Source organism: Colletotrichum abscissum (assembly GCF_030869225.1).
Source record: "Colletotrichum abscissum strain IMI 504890 chromosome Unknown Scaffold_13.1, whole genome shotgun sequence".
NCBI lineage: Eukaryota > Fungi > Ascomycota > Sordariomycetes > Glomerellales > Glomerellaceae > Colletotrichum > Colletotrichum abscissum.
Window position 1 is genome coordinate 64,125 of NW_026850021.1, and position 21,734 is coordinate 85,858.

The following is a 21,734-nucleotide window of genomic DNA, read 5'->3' on the forward strand; positions in this document are numbered from 1 at the left end:
ATTCCATTCGCGCCGATTGCGGATGACAGCATGTGAGTGAGTTGAGTGTTGGAGGGGCAGACCAAAAGTCCATGGGATGCCATGGAATTCTTATAGAACACGTCAAACGTTACCAACAGTACCATCCATGATCTACTTACCTAGGTATCTCCAGAGTCGATCAGTTCGGGCATAGGTAGACAAGACTTTTACTCACGGCCAGAGGCAAACTTTCCCCTTCCCTTGGCTTGGTCGTCTTTTTTGTGCTTACCAACCCCGCGGGCTCACACAGTCACACTGCCATTAGGTGGGGAACAAGCATAGCTTGATTTCAAATGATGCCCATTTGACTTGCTCTTCAACCTCACCTTCATCTCTGGTGACATAGGTACCTTACTTACTCGGTGCACTTCGCTTTTCCGACGACTTCTTCTATGCAGCAACTCTCACTCCCATACTTCAAAAGATTCCATTGTCATCAACATGTCGCTTTCTAAAGTGAAGCACATTGTGCTGGTATGACCCCTCATTTTTCTCTCCGTGTAACTGAATGCCGACTGACTGGCCATGCAGGTCTTGTCGGGCAAAGGCGGTGTCGGAAAGTCTTCAGTGACGACGCAACTGGCCCTATCCCTCGCGCTCGCAGGGCATTCTGTGGGTGTACTCGATGTCGACCTTACCGGACCTTCGATCCCTCGCATGCTGTCGATTGAAGCAGAGAAGGTTAAGCAAGCGCCCGGAGGCTGGCTCCCCGTGCCTGTCCATGACGCCGTCGAAGAAAAGGGTATCGGCTCATTCCATGCTATGAGTCTCGGATTCCTTCTGCCCAGACGCGGCGATGCCGTTGTCTGGCGCGGACCCAAAAAGACGGCCATGGTCCGGCAGTTCCTCTCCGACGTCTTGTGGGATGAGACGGACTATCTACTCATTGATACGCCCCCGGGCACCAGCGACGAGCATATTTCCCTTGCCGAGACGCTGCTGCGAGATGCTCGGCCTGGCCAGGTCGCGGGTGCCGTTGTAGTTACGACACCGCAGGCGGTTGCCACGGCAGATGTCAAAAAGGAGCTCAACTTTTGTGTCAAGACCAATATCAAGGTTCTCGGTGTGGTTGAGAACATGAGCGGCTTCGTCTGTCCTCACTGCTCAGAGTGTACCAACATTTTCAGCTCTGGCGGAGGAGCCGTCATGGCCCAGGAGTTCTCGGTACCATTCCTCGGCACCGTACCCATCGATCCTCAGTTTGGCGAACTTGTCGAATCCGGCAGGAGGCCGCAGTACCCTCAGGGGACGCAAATCCACGGTCAGGATATCGGCCAGGCCGAAAAGGAGGGCGAGACAAAGGGCGACACTCTTGTCGAGAAGTACCAGGACTGTTCGCTGTCTCACATCTTTAGCGACATTACTTCCAAACTCACAACAACGGTAGAGGCACAAGCACAAGCACAGTCATAAGCAAAATGAGCCATCTACGGATACAATGTCAACTCAAGGAGTAGACGACAGGCTCAGTCGCTGCACCGTGCCACAAGTCTTTACCCCTGGCGAGATGAAGAGGACGCTCGGCTTGGTGCCCAATTCTAGGCACACAACGTACCAGGGGTTGAGAACAGCCATAAACCCCACGACGGTAATAACTGTGAGGTACAGAAACACTGGGCATGGCGAAGTCAAAGCAGCATGCGAAATTCCAGCTCAACACGCATCTGAGGGATACTAGGGATTTCTAGAGACCGGACAACATACAAAACACCATGCCCGCTCCACGCTGACCGGGCCCGACTCCGCTGTCGTTGACGAAATCCGATGGGCGGCCCAGTCATCGATTCGCAGAAAGGTTGGAAGCACGTGAGGATGCATCGAGATTGGTGGCATCCCGGTGCCTCGGACGGCAAAGCCCCGCAAAAACATGGCGGTACCTGTCAATCAGGTACCTTGCCTAAGCCGCTGTCAAATCCCTGGTACTGCGCAAGAAGCCGCAAGAAGTTGAAGCACGATGACTTTCACCGCATGTCCCACCACTCGTATGTATTTACCGGATATGGTATGAGGAAGAGATGCATTGCCTTTTTCTATCAACTGATCCTTACAATGCGATGCATCGCGATTCGAGCCTATCTATCTCTCAGAATCCTTCACATTTGGTGACTTTGCTGTGCTTACCTTACCTACGTAAGTGTATCCGTACAAGTTACCCCTCCATGACAGGTGGTGTTAATCTTAGGTCCAGGCCTGGGGCTGCGAAAAATGACGTCTGGGTCCCGTTCTTCAGCGACACGTCCCCCCCTGCAGTGTATCTAAGCCACCAATGTCTTTCCCTGTCTGAGCTGTCTCGCAACCTCCAGGATGTCTTTTCCGTCCTTTCCCGGGCATAGCTCTCCACTGGCAAGTGAGTTCAATTGAGTACCTACTACTACCTTACGCGGAGCGATACTTCATATGGTTTGCAGCAGAGTCGAAGGTAGTGGGAAAGGAACAGGTGTTTTTTATCAGCAGGGAGACCTTGGGCATTCCCAAAACGGCTCTCTGCAGCGGACAGTCGGTCAAGAAATACCGCCAAAAAATGTTGCCATCTGAAAAGTGCGCAAATGGAAGTATCCGTGAGACCTGGACTTGGTGAGGGAGGTACTTTAGAGCAAGTACCGTCATGTATGTTTTAGCCAGAATGTCCTCCCAGTTGGCAGTGGCAGCTCCTCGTACCTCACGTAGTAGCTTGGGCTGAAATTTTTGTGTGGAGAGGCCGGGGAGGGGTCGCCCCCATGCCGCCAATTGTCGCTCAATTTGCAGAAACAACTTTTTTTATATATTTTTTATTTTTTTCTTAACCCACCCAGACAACGCTTCCCCTCCACCACGAACCACAACGAGCACATCCACATCCACCACGACGGAATCCCTCCCGGAGCTTCAAAATTGACAGCCTACCTTTCCACGCCGAAATCTTTCTTCGGTTGTGCGACCTGCAAACCTCGTCTCTCGACCCGACGGAAACCTCATGATCAATACACAAACCTAGTACCTTGCGACGGTCATCTTCCTACTGGTGGCATTCACGCTGCCCCTCGTTCTGCGACTTCAGCCAATTTCTGGCCATCTATGAACCAAGTCGACCTCCTCCGCTTCCTCTCCAAGCCCGCAAAGTAAGCCCTTCACTCTTCTCTTGGGTTCCTCGGTGGAAGTATCATCCATCGCATGCTCTATCTACTGATCGATTCAACCCGACAACGATTGACTACCTTCATAACATCGGCGCATCCCGCTAACGTTTCCCTTCCCTAGGCCCAGATAACACCTGCTTAAACACTAGGCACCAAACACTTCCATAGAAGCATCGCTCTTCTACTAGACTCCGTTTCCCACCATCCAACCGACCTCCCATCGCGCAGATAACCTCGTCTGCCGGGTCCGATACTCCACCACAGGTATCGGTTTCTGCCAGAGCGAGGCCCTACAACAAGACACAATTCCGATCCTTAGGGTTATTTTCCTACCCCTCAACGCTCGACCCCCCTAACGTCCTCAAGTGACGTTGCACCTTCTATACACTGTTTGCTGCTGGCTCCGCCAGCCTCCAAAATTGTCCACCCTCCTGTGGGCCTACTCTCTCAAACGAACGCCGCAAAGTTCGTTTGAGCGGTAGCTAGTGTCCCGCGGACTTCTAGCCCTTTACCGGGAAAGTCATCAAACATCCAAGCCTACTCTTTCTCACGCGAGCTCCCGGGTTGCGCCCAAAGAGCTAGTCCTGCAGAAGATGGTCAACCCCTCCGTCCCCAACGACTACGCCCTCTCCCCGGCTGAGGCTACTCCTCATCTGACAATCAATCATGATGTCGCTGCTGACCTAGACTCCACCAACGCCTTTGAAGGTAATACCGCCTAAGCAAAATGACAAGCCTCTAATCCGACCGCTTGCTGACAGACATACTCTCTAGGCCCGGAGAAGCTCCTCGAAGTGTGGTTCGCCCCTGGCCCCGAGTCCCTCCCCGCGAGCGCCCAGCCCAATGGCCTGAAAGCCGTCTCCGCCGACACCTGGGTCACCATGCTCGACATGGTCAACTGCAAGATCCTCTCAGTCCTTGAGTCTGACTCTGTCGACGCCTATCTCTTGTCCGAGTCGAGCTTGTTTGTGTTCCCCCACAAGCTCATTCTCAAGACCTGCGGCACGACCACTCTCCTCCTGGGCTTGCAGCGACTCCTCCACATCGCGGCTGAACACGCCGGCTTCCCGTTCCATAACGCCAAGGAATCCACAAATGTCAAGGCTGCTGCAACCCCCTACCGAGTCTTCTACAGTCGCAAGAACTTTTTATTCCCTGACCGTCAGCAGGGTCCCCACCGAAGCTGGAGATCCGAGGTCAAGTACTTGGATGACCTGTTCGAGGGTGGCAGTGCCTACATGGTTGGCAAAATGAACGGCGATCACTGGTACCTCTATATTACCACGCCGAACAAAACCTTGACGCCCCCTAGGACTCCTGACGAGGCAGAAGAAGCTGCTGCATTCGCCGCCAGGATTCCCACAGGTAGCGTGGCCAGTTTCAGCAGCGGCTTCGAGGAGCGCAGTGACGAAACTCTTGAAATTCTCATGACCGATCTCGACCCTGAAAATGCGAAGCAGTTCTACTTGGCGGACGCGAGTGCGGTCGCTACCGACAAGTTGCACTTGCCGCAGACACAGGCGGCTCGGGACGATGCCCACCAGAGTTTGGGTGACATGTCTCAGGTTCATGAGAGGGCGGGCGGCGAGGACCATGTCGACGTCTTTGAGAACATCGGCGAGTCTGACCTCAACGATGGCGAACGTGCCGCCACTGAGGCTCTGACAACCGAGGGTCACGCAATTGGTACTGTCGTTTCCGAGGGTTGCGGTCTCTCCAGCGTGTACCCAACCAGCAAGTATCCCGGAGCTCGCGTCGACGCCTACCTCTTCAGCCCTTGTGGCTTTTCCGCCAACGGTGTTGTTCCTGCCATTGCCGACGAAGACGATGACTCGAAGAATGAGAAGGGCGGAAATGCTGCTCATTACTTCACTGTCCACGTCACCCCGGAGCCCAACTGCTCATTCGCCTCTTTCGAGACCAACGTCCCTGGAGGCCAGAGTGGCCGTACCACGGCTGAGATCATCGAGCACGTCGTTGACATCTTCAAGCCTGGCCGCTTTAGTGTTACTCTGTTTGAGGCCAAGGGCAAGAGCGCCAACCCCTATGGCATGGGTGATTATGCTTCTCGTGCGACTGCCGTTCAGCGTCTCGTTGACCCTGTCCGCGGGTACCGTCGCATGGATCGCATTGTCCATGACTTTGAGGATTACGACCTCGTCTTCCGCTTCTACGAACGGGATGACTGGGCTGGCGACCGTGAGGCTCGCCTTGGAGAGGAGATGTGAGTTGCCCTCCATGAGGCGTTGGCTATGTTTCTATTCTTCGAACGCGTGATGCATCTAGCCATAGTCTGTCCGGTAGCCATCCCGTCCAAAAACGCTCGCTATATATCATACACATATCTTTGCAAGGTATTTTTATAGTCAGATACTGTCAATCTTTGGATTTAGTTGCAGGATTTGTTTCTGAAAACAGATTGTTTCGTCAATAAATCACGAATCAGAGCCCCCTACACGTCGTCCTACCCACGAGCTTTGTCACTTTATCTGACATCCTGGGCCTGCTCCACTCATTGTCTGATATCTCAATCGACCATGATCCCGATGCGCTCGATTGCTGGGCAGATTTCTTCCACACTCAACGAGGCCGGCTGCAAGCCACAGCCATCCGGTTCAGCTACAAATTCTTGACCAGCCTCGGGCCGTTATTGACATGTCTACTGATTTTGGCAAGGAGAAGCCCAGGCTTGAGTTGAGTCTGCCAACCACGCACAGTTTTCCGAGGCGTTTATGGCTGCTCAGTAGCAGCCGGGCTCTGGAATGCATCAGATCGATAGGCCTTTGAGTCCCGATGCAGCGGTGCTCCAGCCCACAACCACCCCAGATGGCCGTTGGCCCCCAGCGACCAGTGCCTCGATTTGTCTCGGGCTGGAATGTTGAGAGCCCACCCGCCACGCCAGCAAGTGCTGGCAGCCATCGCAAAGACACCAGCCATCCCACTTCAAGTGATATATGAACATGCTCAGAGAAGGATATCGGAGGAGGGGCGATTTGGACTCAAGCAACAGTCAAGCATCAGATCAACCCTCGCCGCCTTCTGCCATGGCTCCTTCTCTCAAAGGCGACGACACCGTCAGTGTCGTCGAGTCGTTGGAGACAAAGTCCTCCATGTCAGGAAGCGATGTTTCCACAAAATCCCCGCCCAAGCCTCTCCCGATTGTTATGATCGCGGTCATGTTCTTCATGATCGTCGCGTCCGGAGGAGGCCTTTGTCTTTCGGCTCTTCAGTTTCGGCCCTCAAAGACTGGCGAGCGTGACTGTCTCAGTCAGAGCTTCATCCTGTTTGGTGTAAGTGCTGCCCCCAATGCCTGTGGCTCAGTCGAATGCAGGCTAACAATTCTTCACAGTCGATGATCTCCCCCATGTACGTGGTGCTACATATTATCGTGTCGTTCCGCAACTACCAGGTTGTCAAGAGGCAGTCACTGCAATCACCTTTGGTGTCATGGGCTGTCATTGTTGCCCGCTTGGGTCTCTTGCTCTGGATTCCGGCCGTGATTCTCTCTTCGGTAGCTCTATCACATTACCCCGGCTTCGTGACACAAAGCCCAATTACTGAGCTGAATTTCTCAGTATCCGTCATCGGAATGTACGTCGCAGCCTGAAAATGCATGCATACAAAATGCGCCTGGGACTAACACTCTTCGACTAGCATTTGCAGCATTGTCGTCATTCTTGTCCTGGAGATTGCATCGCACCCATTCGAGTTGCCCTGCTTCAGACGGCGGGACACGGTCACTTGTCTAGTCAGCGCCTTCGAAAAGGATCTCAAGGACGAGGAAGCCAAGCCTGCAAGCCGGCCAAACAGTCGTCCTCCGACCCCTCCAGCCTACTATTATTCTCCCGCCAACCACCGACACACGATCCCGGCCCCAGCAAGAGCCAAACTCGTCCGCAAAGCCAGCTACCCCCGGCGCCGAGAGCAAATCCCACCCGTCCCGCCTATCCCGTACCCGCACCCGGACTCCCTCGGCATCATGCTGCCCATCGCAGAGCCCCTGCCTCCTCTTCCCGAGCTGGAACAGACTTCCGTCGCGCCGGCCATCAAGATCACTCCCGCCAACGCGCCCGAATGTCTCTGCCCCGGGAACGGTAAGCTCGCCCCGCCGGCGAACAAGGACAAGCCGTGTCCCCCTCCCCCCGGAACGGCGTGGGCTAAGGATTGGGAGCAGCTAGCCGTTGATACCGGCGTGCGACGAAACGGGTCATTGAGCGACTATGGGTCTACCGTCGGAACGGATACGCTTGATGGAAGGTTCGATACCCGTGGAGTTGCGTTGAAGCCGCCTCTGCCTTCGATCATCGTCACACATAGTCCAGAGCAAGTCTGACAGTCGAAATGTTGTGGAAAAGTTGGATAAAGTTCCTTCCTTTGAATGCTGTACTGATTGGTTGTCTGGATAAGGCGAGGTTATGGATTACGGGTCATGGGTAACGGATTACGGATCATGGGTTATGAGCAGATGAAGCGTTTTTTTGTTATCTTTACGAGTCGTCTTGTTGGATTTCTTTTGTAATGAATCTCAATTCCATTCTCTCGAACACTGTCCTCGTACAATCTTTTGAGAGCCTGGTGATGATCTTCTTCCTGGGATCGAAGTTATGCTCCTCACAAGTCTGACGCCCGAGCAAGCAGGCCAGTCATCCCGCGCGGGAGGTCATCGCAGGCTCCGTAGTGAATAATGTGACGATCTGCAAAACACGTCAGATGCCCAATATACTCGGAAAAGCAGACTCGCTAGAGTTGGACGAGGCCCTCCATGCTTCTGGTTCATGATCCTGTACCAAGCAGTCGTGGAGGCTGTTGGGTGGATAACGAAGAGTATATAAACGAGGTCACAGCATCAAGCACATTATAGCCGTTCTTATGCTTGGTACCATTCTTTGACTCCTCGATCTCTGCACTTCACAATCCAATCCATCATCAGAAAGGAGATCGAGCAGGTTCCTTCGCCTGCGAGTCTAAATCCATGAAGATCCAGAAGTTGCTTCTTCTACCTACTGTCTCCTCGGCCACATCGACGGGCTTTCCTACCTGCTTGCTCGGGCGCGGCGGATGGCAACTGGGTCACGGCAGACTCGATCTTTCTGCTTTTGCGGCATACGAAAACATCATTGCCGTAACTCTCAGCTACCGCACAAATGGTAGGATACGCTCAATCTACAATGATCATCATCTACACAGGCATGTATCCTCTAGAGCTAACGCATGTGCTCTATAGTCTTTGGCTTCCCTACTTCACCTGAGATCCCACTGCTGGAACCAAAACCTGGGTTTACACGACCAGCGTCTCGCTCTCACTTGGGTACAAGAAATCATCGCCTCCTTTGACGGCGACCCGTCCAAGGTTACGATCTGGGGCCAGTCCGCAGGCTCCTTTTCGGTGGACCACCACCTCAAAGCCTACGCCAATGACACGCTGGTCCCATTTCGAGCTGCAATCATATTTAGCGGCCAGATGAGTTTCTGAAACCTCGCCCATCCACCGCCCGGAATCGATGCCTAGACAGGGTTTTCCGCGTTCAGTCGGATGTGTCAACGTGACAGATGAACTAAGGTGTATGAGGGCCGTTCCAGCGGAGAATCTAATCAGCGCCATGCGAAAGTATCGCATCGCTTTCGGATCACAATGCGATAACGTGACGGCCCTCAGCAAGCCGAGTGATCTCTGGAGAAACGGGATCGTCGTCAGAGTTCCTCTTCTGACGGGCGCAGTGGAGGAAGAGGGGGGTGGGCTGGTCAATGACAAAGTCAACATGACGGCCTTCTTCAATGCATATCTTCCGCCGGCTCTGATATCATCCGAAGACCTGTAGACGATTGTCTCATTGTATCGCTCTGATACCCGAGTCAAGAATGACTTTGATCTTGCTTCGGCCATTGACACTGATTTGCTCTGGTCTTGTGTACGTTTTCTCCTCAACCGAACCTCCCCAAAACTTGAAGTCGCTGACGAACAGGCGCGGCCTCAATCCACCCTTGCCTCAATAGCAGCCTCGAATAATATCTCTACCCGGCTCTATCACTTCAATAGCTCCATTCCAAATCTCTTCCCTAAAGAGTACGACTGGCTAGGCAAATTTCACGGCTTGGAGATTGTTCTTCTCTTCACCGATCCGGATACCACACCTTACACCCCTCAGACATATGCAGTGTATGAATACTTCAGGGGCGTCGTTGCGCGCTTTCTGAAGAATCCTTCCGCAGGTCCTGGGTGGCCGGCCGTGGGGTCGTCTTATGCTCCAATCGACGTCGCGGTTCTGGGGGATGTGGGTGATACCTCGAGCGTCAAGACGGTGTTGAATTCTACGGCCCTGAATGAGAGGTGCAAGCGTTTCGACATGATATAGCCCAAACTCGAGGTTATATATCGCTATACTCACTCTCATAGGCATCGATGAACTCGGTTCGTGCAGATAGATTCATACCGAATCTCGTATTATTTGACAACTCCTAGCCAAAAGCGCCCCCCCCCCCCCCGAAGCGCTCAAGCAACTTAGCTCACGACACAACCCTCACCGTGCTCCCAGCCTCCCCCTTCTCAACCGCCTCCACTCTTGGCCCAATCTTCCTCCAAATCTCCTCGGCAACATCCTCAAGCGTACCCCCAGCATCGACCACAACCAAATCCTCCTCCTCTTGCCGAAACTCCCGATCGACCCTGCCCTCCTCGCCCAGCCCACCATCAGGCCCAACGCGCCCCAGGCTCAGGCCCCAAAACAGCTCGCGCACCCGCTTCTGGAACTCGGCCTTTTCGTACACTTCGCCGCCCCAGCCCCCGCGCTCCCGGGCGACGGCCTCCTCGAGGTCGAGGAACAGGACGAGGTCCGGTCGGGGGAGGCCGATTTCCGGTTGACGCGCCCAGTGAAGATTCAAGGTGGGGTTCTGTTTCGCGGCGGAGTAGACGATGCCCGAGTGGTAATACCTGTCGCAGATGACGGTGTATCCTGACGCCAGGAGATTTTGGATGTTTTTTCTAGACAGGTGTAAGCTTACTCAGATATAATGATGTACGGGAAAGGGGGACGACTTACACTGCTTCCCATCTGTTTGCGCTAAAGAGAAGGTGGATGACGTGGTCTTCCATCTCGACTGAGCTCTTGAGATATGCATCAATCATTTGACCAATAGGCGTTGTTCTATCTAGAATATGAGTTGAATTAGTGACAACAGTTGATGCGTCATCCATATACAAGTATGGAAAGACCATCGTTGACGTTACAAAAGCTGGATACGTACCCGGAAACCTCATAACCTTGACCTTCTTCCCCTCTTCAATCAACCGCTGTTCAAGCAGCTTCACCTGCGTGGTCTTGCCACTCCGATCGAGACCTTCAAATGCGATGAAAGTCCCGCGGACGACACCCGCCGGCGGTGTGGTGACGGGGAGAGCATCACCGGCCTGTCCGCCGCTTGCGGCCGACGTCGCTATTGCCGCCGTGGCAAGGTCATTGATCGATGCCATTGAGTCTCGATATTCCGCTTCACAGTGAATCCCGGTGCTCCAATCGCAACTTCTATGGTCCAATGAGCGGATATGAGTGCGGGACACTGCGATGGTGTGAGATGCGAGTGTCGCCGAGTGGTGCGGTTCTGGGTGCGAAGGTGTAATGAAGTGGACACATGCGGGCCGAGTGGAGCCCCGGAATACGGGCGTTGGAGCGACCGGGTACCTAGGGTGAGGTGAGCGGCTGTCACGTGGGAGCACATCGCGGACCAACGACACCAGATTGCCCGTCTTGAAGCACCCGGATGGTGCGAGGGATGATGTGACGATGGATGGCAGTGTCTTTCGTAAATGGGCTACACGGTTGCATGGTCAAAGTTGTTGGCCAAGAGGCATGGTGGGCGTGGTGACAAAAAAGGCTCCAAAACGTTGCAGAAATAATAGCTTCAATAGTGCTCTATTGATAAGGACATCAATCGCTCAAACACAATCAAACAATAGCAATACTCCGAACCCAGCTTTGTACAAAACAAGACACCCGAATCCGTTGTTCCTACACCAAGAGTGTCCCAGGGTTCCCCGTCGCTTAGTCCTTGCTCGTCCATCCGAAATCCCGAATAACCGTTGCAAACGCCGCATTCATCATGGACCCGTAATTAAAAGATGGTGAATAGTTGGAAGCGAAGTATAGTCGAGTCAAATGACCAAAGTGAAGCACGCCATCATCAGCATTCAGCAACCACCACCTCTGATTCATCTTTGGCGCTTCCACTTTCCCACAGCTCAAAGCTCTCACCGGTGCCCTCCATAGGCTCCAAGAGCGCAGCCTTGGCCGCTGTCTCTGTAGATTTGCCCATGAGCTCGTCTACACCTTGTTGTTCCAAAGGAACCTCGGGCGGGGCTGCTATGAGTTCCGGGACAGGCTCTTTGAGTTCGGGCACTGCGGCTTGGGGGGCCACCTCGCTCTCCTCCTCTTCCTCTTCGTCGGCGGGGACAATAATGATCGATGACTCGTCGCAGCCAAACGCATAAAACTCGCTGGCATCCATCTCGCCCAGAGCTATCCTCTCCTTTTCAAAGATCATCTCGTCCTCGCTGGTACGACGAGCAGAGCGACGTGCAGATGTCTGGCTCACATCATCGACAGGCGGCACGTTTTCCTTGTCACGACCCTCTGCGCGGTCCCTGCTGGCTTTGCGTTCACTCTCCTCATCAGAGCTTATGTCGAGGACACATGTGCCGTGCTGGAGCATGTTGGTCATTTCCTGCTCTGGCGTATCCTCATGGATATCAAAGAACCAAGATGCCTTCAAATCAGGCTCGTCAACAAGGTCCTTCACGGCATTCCGCGAGGATGTGGCAACAGTAGAACGGGCAGCATAGCTCGGGATAGTCCCCTTGAGAGCAGCATCGAGGCTGAATGGTGCCGAGGAGGATGAAGGGAGGTTGAAGGCAGGCGGATCTACGCGCGTGTAGGGGCCAGCGGTTCTACGGCGGTTTGAAAGGATGCCGGATCTCTTGCCGCGAGTTGGCGAACGACCAGCGGGAGCTGAGAGTGGGGAGGACTTGGCGATAGCCGTATTGATCTTAGCTGAGGGCGATTTGGGCTGGAGTAAACTGCGAGGGCGAGGTAGGGTAGGCCTTGAGGAGTTCAACATAGGGCTGGCAGCGAGAGGCGCGGCCTTGGTTAGGACGAAAGACGAGGGCTTAAGGACATCCTTTGACGGGTAGAAGGTTTCGGAGCTCTTAGATCGCTTGGAGAAAGCAAACGGGTCTACATTTTCGCAATCGTCGGTTTCTACGCTCTCTGAAGCTTTGCGCTTACCGCCAGTAGCTGATGGAGCAGCTGTTGAAATTATTAGCTACCATTTGCGCAAGGATTTTGGACATGTTTGGGGCAGGTGCTCAAGTTGGTGGTTTAGGCGCATTCTAGCGGTATGGCGGGCTGATGTCCTTGAGAGAGCCACATGCAGCGCCCGCCATGTTGCGAGTACACAATATGAGAACATATGAATTGCAGGGAGGGAAACGGGCGTGCTTGGTCGTGGTTTGATCAAACATACCATTTTGTCTATTCTTAATGCTCGTCAGATTCTGCAGTCGGGTGCCGTCGAGGGGCGCAAAAGGTTGACGTGAAATGGACGCCATCGTGTGTGGATCGAAGCGGTTGTGCGCGCAGCAGGGCGAGTGGATGTGGTGTTGTGGTTCCGCTGTACGGTGCGATGGGGTGCGGTGCGTCGGGAATGGGGGCAGCCCAGCCAGCGGCTTTCAGTTTGATGCCTGGGTCCCAGTTGCTCTGTGATCGACAGTCGGCTCGATTCGTGGAGAATGGGTACTCGTGAGTGAGTTCCTGCGTTCCCTCGTCGGTAAATTCCCTGGGAAAGCAAGTCGGTGCCAGACAGACTCGACGGTGTTGAAGCTTTGGGGGCGGCGGTTAGGCGTGCAGTGGAATAGCGTAGCGAGTGTGTGTATTCGTTGTTTATTTGTTGTTCTCTCCCGCGCAGTGGAATCGAGAGAGTTGGTTGCAGGAAGAGAGTGATCGAAACGCAGTCGACGAGCTGGCGTGGGGTGGGAAGGGGGGGATAGAGAGAGAAAAGAGTGCGAGCGAGGTGAGCGTCGGTAGGGAGCAGGGATTACTCTAGGCTGAGAATGAGATGCGGTCTCTCTTGAGTGGGAGAGAGAGACGCGGAGAGGGCGCGCGCACGGAACCGGGGGTGGGATAGAGAAGGGCGTGTATCGGTAAGGCCTGGGTTTGGGTCCTGCCGGGGCCTGGTCTTGGTCGTGGGTTCGACAAGTGATAGCGCAACTACGGAGCAGCAGAGTAGTCTGGCGGTATCTGTTGGACGGATGCCGATGGAGACGGTAGCAAGCGGCGTTGGTCGCTGAATGCAAGGCCCTGGAGCCAAAAAAGTGGTTTGAGGTTGAGCTACGCTACTGCGCGAGGAACAGAGATGGGCCACTCAGTGCCCAGAAAAGCAAGCGACGGTATGGTATGTCGAGGAAGACGGGTGTGCGAGGGGCCAACTAAGGACGTGTACAGATAGTATACGCAGTAAGGGCTAGGAATCAAAGTCTAGGCGTCTTGTCAGCAGTTGGAGAGAGATACTTGGATGATGGGATTCGTAGGAGGGGAAAGAATAGGGCAGTCTAGGGATGGCGGGTACCTTGCTCTAAAAGAGACGCGGAGGCAGCGCAAAGCAAACACGGTCTGGCGTCTGGGTGGAGCAAGAGTTAGTTCTCAGCCGATGGAGACGGAGATGGGACGTGGATTGTGGAAGATGGTGTGCGGCGTGCCAGGGCAAGGGGGCGAGGGATGCCGGGCAGGGTAAGGTAGGACAGTAAATTGATCTGCCATCTGCGGTGTATTGGATCATGGGATGCTTGTTCACTCACCTCGAGAAGTTGGAAGTCGAATGAGTTGGGTCGAATGAAGGCTCAAGTCTCGAAACGGCGATGCGCGTTCAGCTGTGTGCGGGTGCGAGATTAGGTGGTTCCGGGAGTCGAACGATGAACCACTGGTGCCTCGACAGGTAATAATGGGAAGCGTTTGAACGGATAGAGAGAGATGAAAGACTGAGAGACTGGAAGCGCCAGAGACTCGGAGACAGAAAACGACGTGGTAAAACGCGAGAGTTCCGTGACAAGACCAATGGAGACGTCGTATTGCTGGCGTGTCGAGATGGGCCAATGCAGGTGAGAGACACCAAATCGTCCAAAGATCAATTAGGGAAAGTCAGATGCAGCTTTCCTTCCCTTTTCCCTGCGAGTACTGCGGTACCTCACCTCACCTAAGGTACCTAGGTAGTCTGACCGGGCGGGCACGACGGGCAGGCGGGCAGGCGGACAGCTGTGATGGGAGAGTGGAGCAGGCACGTATGTATGTATGTACTTACCTCATTGGCGTGCTGGCGTCCTGCTGAGGAAGGAAACATCACACGTAAAATCCCGTCAGGAAAGAGAGACTCGTCGGGAAAGTGGATCTACGGGAAAGCGACGTTCATGCGACGGGCTGTGTAAGTCATATGATTGGTCGCCGCGAACAGGAAAGGCAGCAGCGGCCTGGCGCACCTCGGCCAGGATGCAACTTCCCTCTCCAGTCTCCACTCTCCGTACCGCGATACACGGCCAATTAAACGCGTCTGCGATAAGCGGGGCAACGACTTGCGACCAGCCAGTCATGTCTTGCCTGTTCTCAATATGGGCGACTGTGCCCTTCCGTCTCTCCCTCTTTACATCAGTACAAGTTTAGGCTTCACCAACTGGCAAGCGAATATCCCTAGAGCGCGGCCTGATTCCAAGGGAGAGTGCGAGACATGCGAATTTGCCCTACGCGCTCATAAAACCCACATAGTCCGTCAGGTTGCCCACTATGCATCCGTATCTGTTCCGTACACTACAGTGATCCTCATCCATACGGCCCACAGACCGGGACCCCTCGCACCCGTCGGCAGTGCGTGTGGGCAGTGGCATTTACATACCTTCCGAAATGACAGCTGCCCATGCAATTGCGTCCTCTCACTCATTCTCAACTTGGGAGTCTGTCACTGCAGCCCATTCAGCAGATCATCTTGGCTACGGATATCTTTACCTTACCTTGCTCTAGTGGGTACCTGATCTGACTGCCATCACTTTCATCTCAACTCACCCCGCGAAGCGTGAGCGAGCACTGTTGAACCTCTGGCCATAGCTCCCACAGCTCATCCATACCTACTATGACTTACATTCATTCATTCTTCTTCATTCTTCCTCCCTTGGATGAATAGGAACACTACTTACTTTTGTCCCGCAAACCATCTCCAAATAATGTCAAAGCACAGATTTGCCACATTGCTTATTTCTCCTCTCTTTCTCACTCACTTCACCTCGCAATCAAATAGCTCCCCTCATTCCAATATGCCTCGCCCCAACCAATCGAGCTTCCAGCCGATGTTGGCTTAGAGCCTTAGCCGCCCTCACTCACACATTATGGCCCTTCCGACGCAGGGGGTAATCCCACCTACCTCAAACCTCTGCTCTGCCACTCTCCCCAACCTCGTGTTGGGACCTTCGTTCGTCAGTTTGCTGAGCGCACATTCTCTGGGTGACCTCATGTCTCGTCCATGGACTTACTTGACCCCACCTCTCATGCTGGACTTGACAGCTGCTCGCAGAACCGCGAGAACGGCACGCCAGGTCTCCCATCATGGCCACCCAACATCACGGGTGGCCAGACGGTCTTTGGCCTCTCGCCTCCCGTGTTCCGGGTCTCTTGCGTTGCGGGCCTCCGCGCTTCTCAGGCGTTCTGATAGCGCAAGTGTTGCCTTAGGATGCACCTCAACTCTCCTCATGCCAACACAACCCATTGGCCTTTGATCATCGAGGTGACGCCGGCCTTTAACCATCTTCGCCGCTAATGGGGAAGATATCTCTTCGTCCTCCATTCTCTGGGCTTTGGGCTGGGCCACGGCCATCGTCCTAGCACTTCGATTCGTCGGCTTGGAGCGTAGCTCTTGTGTTGTTGGCCATGATTCCGGGCCTCCCTCGCACTCATCCACCAACTCGGCATGAGGATTGCATGAAGATTAAGCCTCAGAGTCTCAACATCGCCACGTCAAACACAACACAACGTGCCGTCACAGTCGACTGACGTGAGGCACATCTGCTTCTTCTTCGCAATGTCTGCTGAAGCCTATTTCTCGGATTCATAAGCAGGGCTCGACTATCTAGTTGGTCCAGCAGGCTCCCCCATATGCCTCGCATAATCTGATGCGAAACATCCACCGGCGCCTGCTGAACTTCTGTGAACGAGTACTCTGACAGCATGATCATCCTCCAGGTCTCTTGCAGACACCCAGCGCTATTATTGGACGTAACTGGCAAAAGTCTTTGCCCTCGCTAAGGTGGTTCATGCATGCACAAGAAGTCGACAACCTGATTGAGCCACGTCTACAACCCTAATCCAAAATCACCAACCTCACTGCCGCGCTTCCCCAGACTAACAGATATGACGCCTGTGACATGCAAGGCCCTGACATCGATGCGTCGGACGTCCAAGAGAATGCATGTTGCCCTTGCTTCGAGCTCTCTACTCGGCTACTGAAGCTATTCTTCGCTTCTTCCCCGTCAGGTGATCGAGGGGAGAGGCTGGTCATTGAGACGTAAGTTTGCACCGTTCATTCGCTCCTTGATTCATTCTTGCCATTTTTTTTTTTTGGCTTCCTGCAGGTCGCAATTCCTTCTACAACAACCGATGAACGGTCCACCAGAAGCAATCATCTTATTTAGATGGCGCTGGTGCCGTTGACGCTATAGCGCGCCGAGTAAAGGCGGAGTCGTAATTCGCCTATCCTTTACAAACTTTTGAGACATCTATTGTTCTTCCAACTCATCGAAGATCATCTGGATCAAGAAGTCACACAAATGAGACAGCTTTCGTCTCATTGTGTCCATTGCGGCGAGACATGTTCACCGGCATTTCATCCAGCGGCTGGGAGATGCATCAAGTGGCATAGCGAGACATGGCAACAACCACCGAAACACAATTGCGGTGGTTGGATATTAGCAATAGAGTTTCACTATCAGCTTCTCTTGTGTATCATTTTGAGTTTCCATTCCTTTTGCCTTTTGCTCTACATCTTCATCGATACCCGCTGCGCTACAGTCAATGAATAGTCCCGGCGGGCAATCGGCGCCACGGTGGATCCCTTCGCTTCCGATGTTAGCGGGCGACGTGCAGGGACAACGGTGTTTCAGACGACATCTCGGCCGATAGGGGGCACGAGGGGAAACAAAAAAAATGAGGAGGCTGGGAGAAATTTCAGACCAGGGGCGAGGAATTCCCAGCCTCTTTATTTTCTCGAAAAAGGTCTGGAGATTTGCTTGAGTGTTTAGATATCTTCTACCCCTCTCTAAGCCCCCCTGCTGCGGACGTGTAATGCGGGTTTGTTCGCCCCCTTGCATGACACCATTGGGCTTACACCGGTACACCGTGACGCCGTACAACGCCGCCGGCTATGAGAAACCTGGAAAAGATGGAAACATATGTTTAGTCAATCCTATGATGAGTGACACAGGTCTGCATAATGTTGGACACGTGGCTAGCTTGTGGCAATTTGTGAGACGGAGCGCTCGTGGCTGGAACCTGGCAGCAGTGCACTGTTGAGTCCAGGGCTGCGAGTCTCGGTTGATTTCACTTGACTAGATGATATGAGTGAAATTCGGCTCTCATAATTGATGAGGTAAAGACACCTTGAAACAAGATGGCTGGCCGAACCTTTCCAGCTTCCAGTTAGTGTGGGTTTGTCGCGAAGCTGTCGCCAAATCCACCGCTGTCTCGGTGATTAATAACCAGACTCTGTGATACCGTATAACCCAAGTTTATCACCGCTTGTAACAGTCCCAATACCGAGTCAAGTGAATGTAGCCATCAGCACCTGCCCACAGAGATACCTCAAACAGTAGAGTCAAGTAATCAGGCAAAGCGACCTCAGCGGAGCATCAGTGAACCTCAATATACGCGCTAAACATTGATAATATTGCCATAGATGAGAATGAAGACACAGTAGAAATCGTTAAAGGACAGGCTCCATGACTTCACGAGGCGTCGATCTTGGTAGATGTCTTCGAGATTTCCAACGTCGGTAGTCAGTCCTTCATTGGTGGCTGGTTCAAGCGCTGATGCCGGCATTTTTTGATATCGAGGGATGGTTGCTTGCATGTTAAGACTATTCATCTTGACATCACCCCGAGTGGACATCTACTTCGAGCACATGATTGCATTTGCCTCACCAAGTATCTTCTAAACCTCCACCCGCCACGGTTTCATCCACATTACGCAGGCTATATGGCTGAAGTGAATATCCAGAGCGCGCACAGGACTTTGAAACTTGAAAATTGTATGTAGTTGGTTCTCTCAACTTCAGCTTACTCAGTTGAGCTTGCCATACAGCCCTCAGCCAATACTCCATGGAACGGAAATGAGTAATATCGTTGAATCCGTACATACCTACTCATATTCATCATGGCAAAATGCCTTGGTCTAAGATTAAGTGAGACTAGGTGGATCACCATAACCAGGACATCTGAACATACGTCGTTCATTACCAAGCTTAAGAATCTGCATCTACTAATTATTTCCTTCTCTCAACGCATCTTCAAGCTAAAGCTACTCACACAGAACACCTACGAGAGTCAGAACTAATATATTTGTGTCTTGAAATCCTGTATATTTACACCTTGGATTATACTAAGAGCCTGATACTGTACCTTGTAAGCTCTTTGATACACGGTGGCCAGATGAAGAGTTCCAGTGCTAAGCACCATTGCCGCGCTTCGAAGAGGCCAATCCCAGAGCTTGTCATAAGGACTTCATAAGCGGTTATCAAAACGTGAGTAATAAGACAAAATGGTTGGGTTTATATTGACCTAATGAAACTCGAGACAGTTTCTCAAACTACATGTTCATCTGTTTCTCTGTTGGCATTACGTGTTACAATCATGAGCTTTCAGCTCGTTGCAAAGATGCAATGCAAATAACAGGAGGCAGTAAAGACTTTCCCTAGAACCATTAATACGAGGAGTACATTCCGTCACCTTTACGTTTTCATTTCAAAGTCTGCCTGCTTACCTCTACCGGCTTTAGGTGCCGCCGGTATAACATTTGGCCGCATTCTCAAATCTTGAGTCATCTTGACAATAGCACGTAATCGTATATGTTTAGAACTAACAAGGAAGATGAAGAGTTGACGTGGCGAACAAAGTCAGGTATGGCGACTTAGGTGTAAGATTGAATGACGGTTCAACAAGACGAACCCGAAGTGCTAAAAGTTATGGAATACGGAATCGTACAGCTATAGGATACGGTGTGAGTCTTATTTGCTTGTCAAGATTACAAGAACCCGCAACTAAGTTCCAAGTGAAGTAGCGATTCATCTTTCTAGTCAAAATAAACGTCGTAAAAGCACTACTGAAACTTCGAACGAATTCTCTCCTTCAGGAGCCTTCATGAAAAAGAAAAGTTGCAAGAATGCTGGACAAAATGATTTAGGATTGAAGATGGAGGTTGCATTTGGAATGCCGATTACAACTAGTCCCCGTTGCACTACGCGCCGATGAAATGCCACGAAATCTACCTCATGTATGAAATAATCTGGGGAGGTTTAAGTACCGTAAATTGAGAACATTATCACCAAGTCATTGAGATGTCACAGGCTGTCACGTGGGAACGTCATTGGCAATACCTAAACTCATGACACATGATTTATTTCATTGAGCCTACTGTATGTGGACTTTCTATTATCATTATACCCCCATACCACACAGATCCGTCCCTCGACCATCTCTTGGGTTACATATGGTATGAAAGTCGCCAAGTACCGAGGCCTTGTTGTTGGCCGAGCCAGCCTCGCGTCCAGTAAAGGGTGAGGGGAGATGTGTGGGTTGGTGAAGTGCGCTTAAGGAGTGAGATTATTGCGTATTGCGTATTGCGTAATGCGTAATGTAGAAGATATGTTTGGTGCCTTTACACGAACCAGCTCTTGACCCAGTCGGTGGCGCGCTTGTAGCCCTTGTAAGTGCCATAGGCACTGTAAGTCTGAGGGACCGGCGTGGGGCTCGGGGTTGTGGCCGGCGGGGCACCGTAGGTGCCGTAGCTTCCGTACTTGCTGTAGTCGTACTTTCCGTAGTTGGTGTAACCCGATGTGGCTTGAGGGGCAGGGGCGGGAGCGGCCTCGGCGTTGGCCTCGGCAACAGGTGCGGCGAGGGCGGCCGAGGCGGCGGTCAGGATGAGAATGGCGGAGACCTTCATATTTGCGTTTGGTGAAGAAGAGAAGTATGGAGACGAAGCGGCTTGGCTGGTTGAAGTTACTTTGGCTCTGACGACTTGATTATGTGAGATAATTGTTTGATGGGTGATGAGGATAAGAGAGAGAGATCGTGGGATTGATGGTGGGATCACGGCAATACTTATGGCAGAGCCAAGCTGAGATTCAAGTTGCAGACGATGGTATTGTCTGGCACTCTTCCATGACTACTATACCGGCCACCCTTGAGCCCGAGTGATGAGGGTATACGCGCCGCATCTGGGATCGTGCTGATGACCTAGTAATCGTTGAGATGGCGTTTCCCTTTGGTGGATGAAGGGTCTACAGGCTAATGTGAACGGCTGCAAGGGAGCCCTTGAACCGAAAGCTCGCTAAGATGGAAGACACAATGCCTCTGGAAGCGGGGGTACGCCTTGTAGGCAGAAACTTGCAAGATTACAGGGTAGGCGGTCGAATGGGTTGTGAATGGCGTCACAAGCTCATCCGGATGCGTCCGGGACGGCCTCAGGATGTTAGGAGTAGCCTCACGATGTCTCGAAGCCATCGGGCGATGTGTATACCACGCTAGAAGGGGGGCTCGCATGGCTTAGAGGACTTCAACAACCGGCTAAGAGATCGTCCTCGTATTCTTGCATCTCTGATGGTGTAGATGATGCAGAGATCATTGCATGTGGGTGTCATGACCGGGCAAGGGAGCTCCGAAAGGATCAAAATGGGCTGTTAGTCAAAGCTCACCTATAGATCAAAGATCACGTTGACTGCCACTGCTGGAAATGGAGCTAGGATCTAGTCTAAGATGTGAGTTCTTCACTTAATGCTCGAAGGTTGAACTGCAAAACATGTCTTGTCATCCGGTCACAGACAAGCACGATGCAAGCTCGAGGAAAATCCGATCCGGGCCGACTTCCAAAATACCAGTGACCGACACAATCGCGGACGATAACACGAGTGGAACCGTCCTCATGGCTACCAGGCTGAACCCGCCGTGTCTGAGAAGAGTGTCTGACATTGATGAACATCGTGATACCTATGCGAGGTCAAGCACGCTGAGAAACCCAAACAGGAATAGCCTCGCAGCCTCAGTCCAAGTCGAGCAAACTCCGAGGTGAAGTCTATGGTGGGGGAGCTTTTTTTCTGATTCTGCACGCTGACGGAGATCAGCCCTACTAACACGGAATTGGCTGCGGGACAAGCGGTTGCGTTAGTGTCAGCCCCCGCCCTTCTTACCATGCTATTTTGGTGACTGATTTTCGAAGCTTCGGTGGCTCCAAGACATGGTAGCGTGGATAGCCGGGAGTGGTCATGGCGGGTTCATGATGAGAGGTTGTCTCTTTACTGTAAACTTGA

At 52.7% G+C, this 21,734-nt stretch overlaps 9 protein-coding genes across 9 annotated transcripts; 6 read left to right on the forward strand and 3 right to left on the reverse strand.

Annotated features, from left to right (window-relative positions):
* Nucleotides 1-462: 462 nt before the first annotated feature.
* CABS01_06172 (uncharacterized protein) lies at nt 463-1,434 on the forward strand (the record flags this gene model as incomplete). Its single annotated transcript, XM_060539538.1, has 2 exons — nt 463-495; nt 553-1,434. 2 exons carry the CDS (start codon nt 463-465, stop codon nt 1,432-1,434), a joined length of 915 nt encoding a protein of 304 aa, XP_060404075.1.
* Nucleotides 1,435-3,730: 2,296 nt separating this feature from the next.
* On the forward strand, nt 3,731-5,365 carry CABS01_06173 (adenosylmethionine decarboxylase; the record flags this gene model as incomplete). Its single annotated transcript, XM_060539539.1, has 2 exons — nt 3,731-3,845; nt 3,912-5,365. The coding sequence occupies 2 exons, from the start codon at nt 3,731-3,733 to the stop codon at nt 5,363-5,365; spliced, it is 1,569 nt and encodes a 522-aa protein (XP_060404076.1).
* An 816-nt stretch (nt 5,366-6,181) lies between these two features.
* CABS01_06174 (uncharacterized protein) lies at nt 6,182-7,470 on the forward strand (the record flags this gene model as incomplete). The annotated part of the gene is made up of 3 exons (XM_060539540.1): nt 6,182-6,427; nt 6,487-6,728; nt 6,792-7,470. The coding sequence occupies 3 exons, from the start codon at nt 6,182-6,184 to the stop codon at nt 7,468-7,470; spliced, it is 1,167 nt and encodes a 388-aa protein (XP_060404077.1).
* A 639-nt stretch (nt 7,471-8,109) lies between these two features.
* Nucleotides 8,110-9,490, forward strand: CABS01_06175 (uncharacterized protein; the record flags this gene model as incomplete). The annotated part of the gene is made up of 4 exons (XM_060539541.1): nt 8,110-8,259; nt 8,362-8,602; nt 8,718-8,952; nt 9,175-9,490. 4 exons carry the CDS (start codon nt 8,110-8,112, stop codon nt 9,488-9,490), a joined length of 942 nt encoding a protein of 313 aa, XP_060404078.1.
* Nucleotides 9,491-9,641: 151 nt separating this feature from the next.
* Nucleotides 9,642-10,941, reverse strand: CABS01_06176 (thymidylate kinase; the record flags this gene model as incomplete). Its single annotated transcript, XM_060539542.1, has 3 exons — nt 9,642-10,116; nt 10,175-10,283; nt 10,380-10,941. Coding segments are annotated over 3 exons (1,146 nt in total), but the record flags the coding sequence as incomplete, so codon positions are not given.
* Nucleotides 10,942-11,312: 371 nt separating this feature from the next.
* Nucleotides 11,313-12,735, reverse strand: CABS01_06177 (uncharacterized protein; the record flags this gene model as incomplete). Its single annotated transcript, XM_060539543.1, has 2 exons — nt 11,313-12,433; nt 12,651-12,735. 2 exons carry the CDS (start codon nt 12,733-12,735, stop codon nt 11,313-11,315), a joined length of 1,206 nt encoding a protein of 401 aa, XP_060404080.1.
* A 2,049-nt stretch (nt 12,736-14,784) lies between these two features.
* CABS01_06178 (uncharacterized protein) lies at nt 14,785-15,201 on the forward strand (the record flags this gene model as incomplete). The annotated part of the gene is made up of 1 exon (XM_060539544.1): nt 14,785-15,201. The coding sequence occupies one exon, from the start codon at nt 14,785-14,787 to the stop codon at nt 15,199-15,201; it is 417 nt and encodes a 138-aa protein (XP_060404081.1).
* Nucleotides 15,202-15,552: 351 nt separating this feature from the next.
* On the forward strand, nt 15,553-15,872 carry CABS01_06179 (uncharacterized protein; the record flags this gene model as incomplete). The annotated part of the gene is made up of 2 exons (XM_060539545.1): nt 15,553-15,635; nt 15,728-15,872. 2 exons carry the CDS (start codon nt 15,553-15,555, stop codon nt 15,870-15,872), a joined length of 228 nt encoding a protein of 75 aa, XP_060404082.1.
* A 4,214-nt stretch (nt 15,873-20,086) lies between these two features.
* On the reverse strand, nt 20,087-20,371 carry CABS01_06180 (uncharacterized protein; the record flags this gene model as incomplete). The annotated part of the gene is made up of 1 exon (XM_060539546.1): nt 20,087-20,371. One exon carries the CDS (start codon nt 20,369-20,371, stop codon nt 20,087-20,089), a length of 285 nt encoding a protein of 94 aa, XP_060404083.1.
* Nucleotides 20,372-21,734: the final 1,363 nt, after the last annotated feature.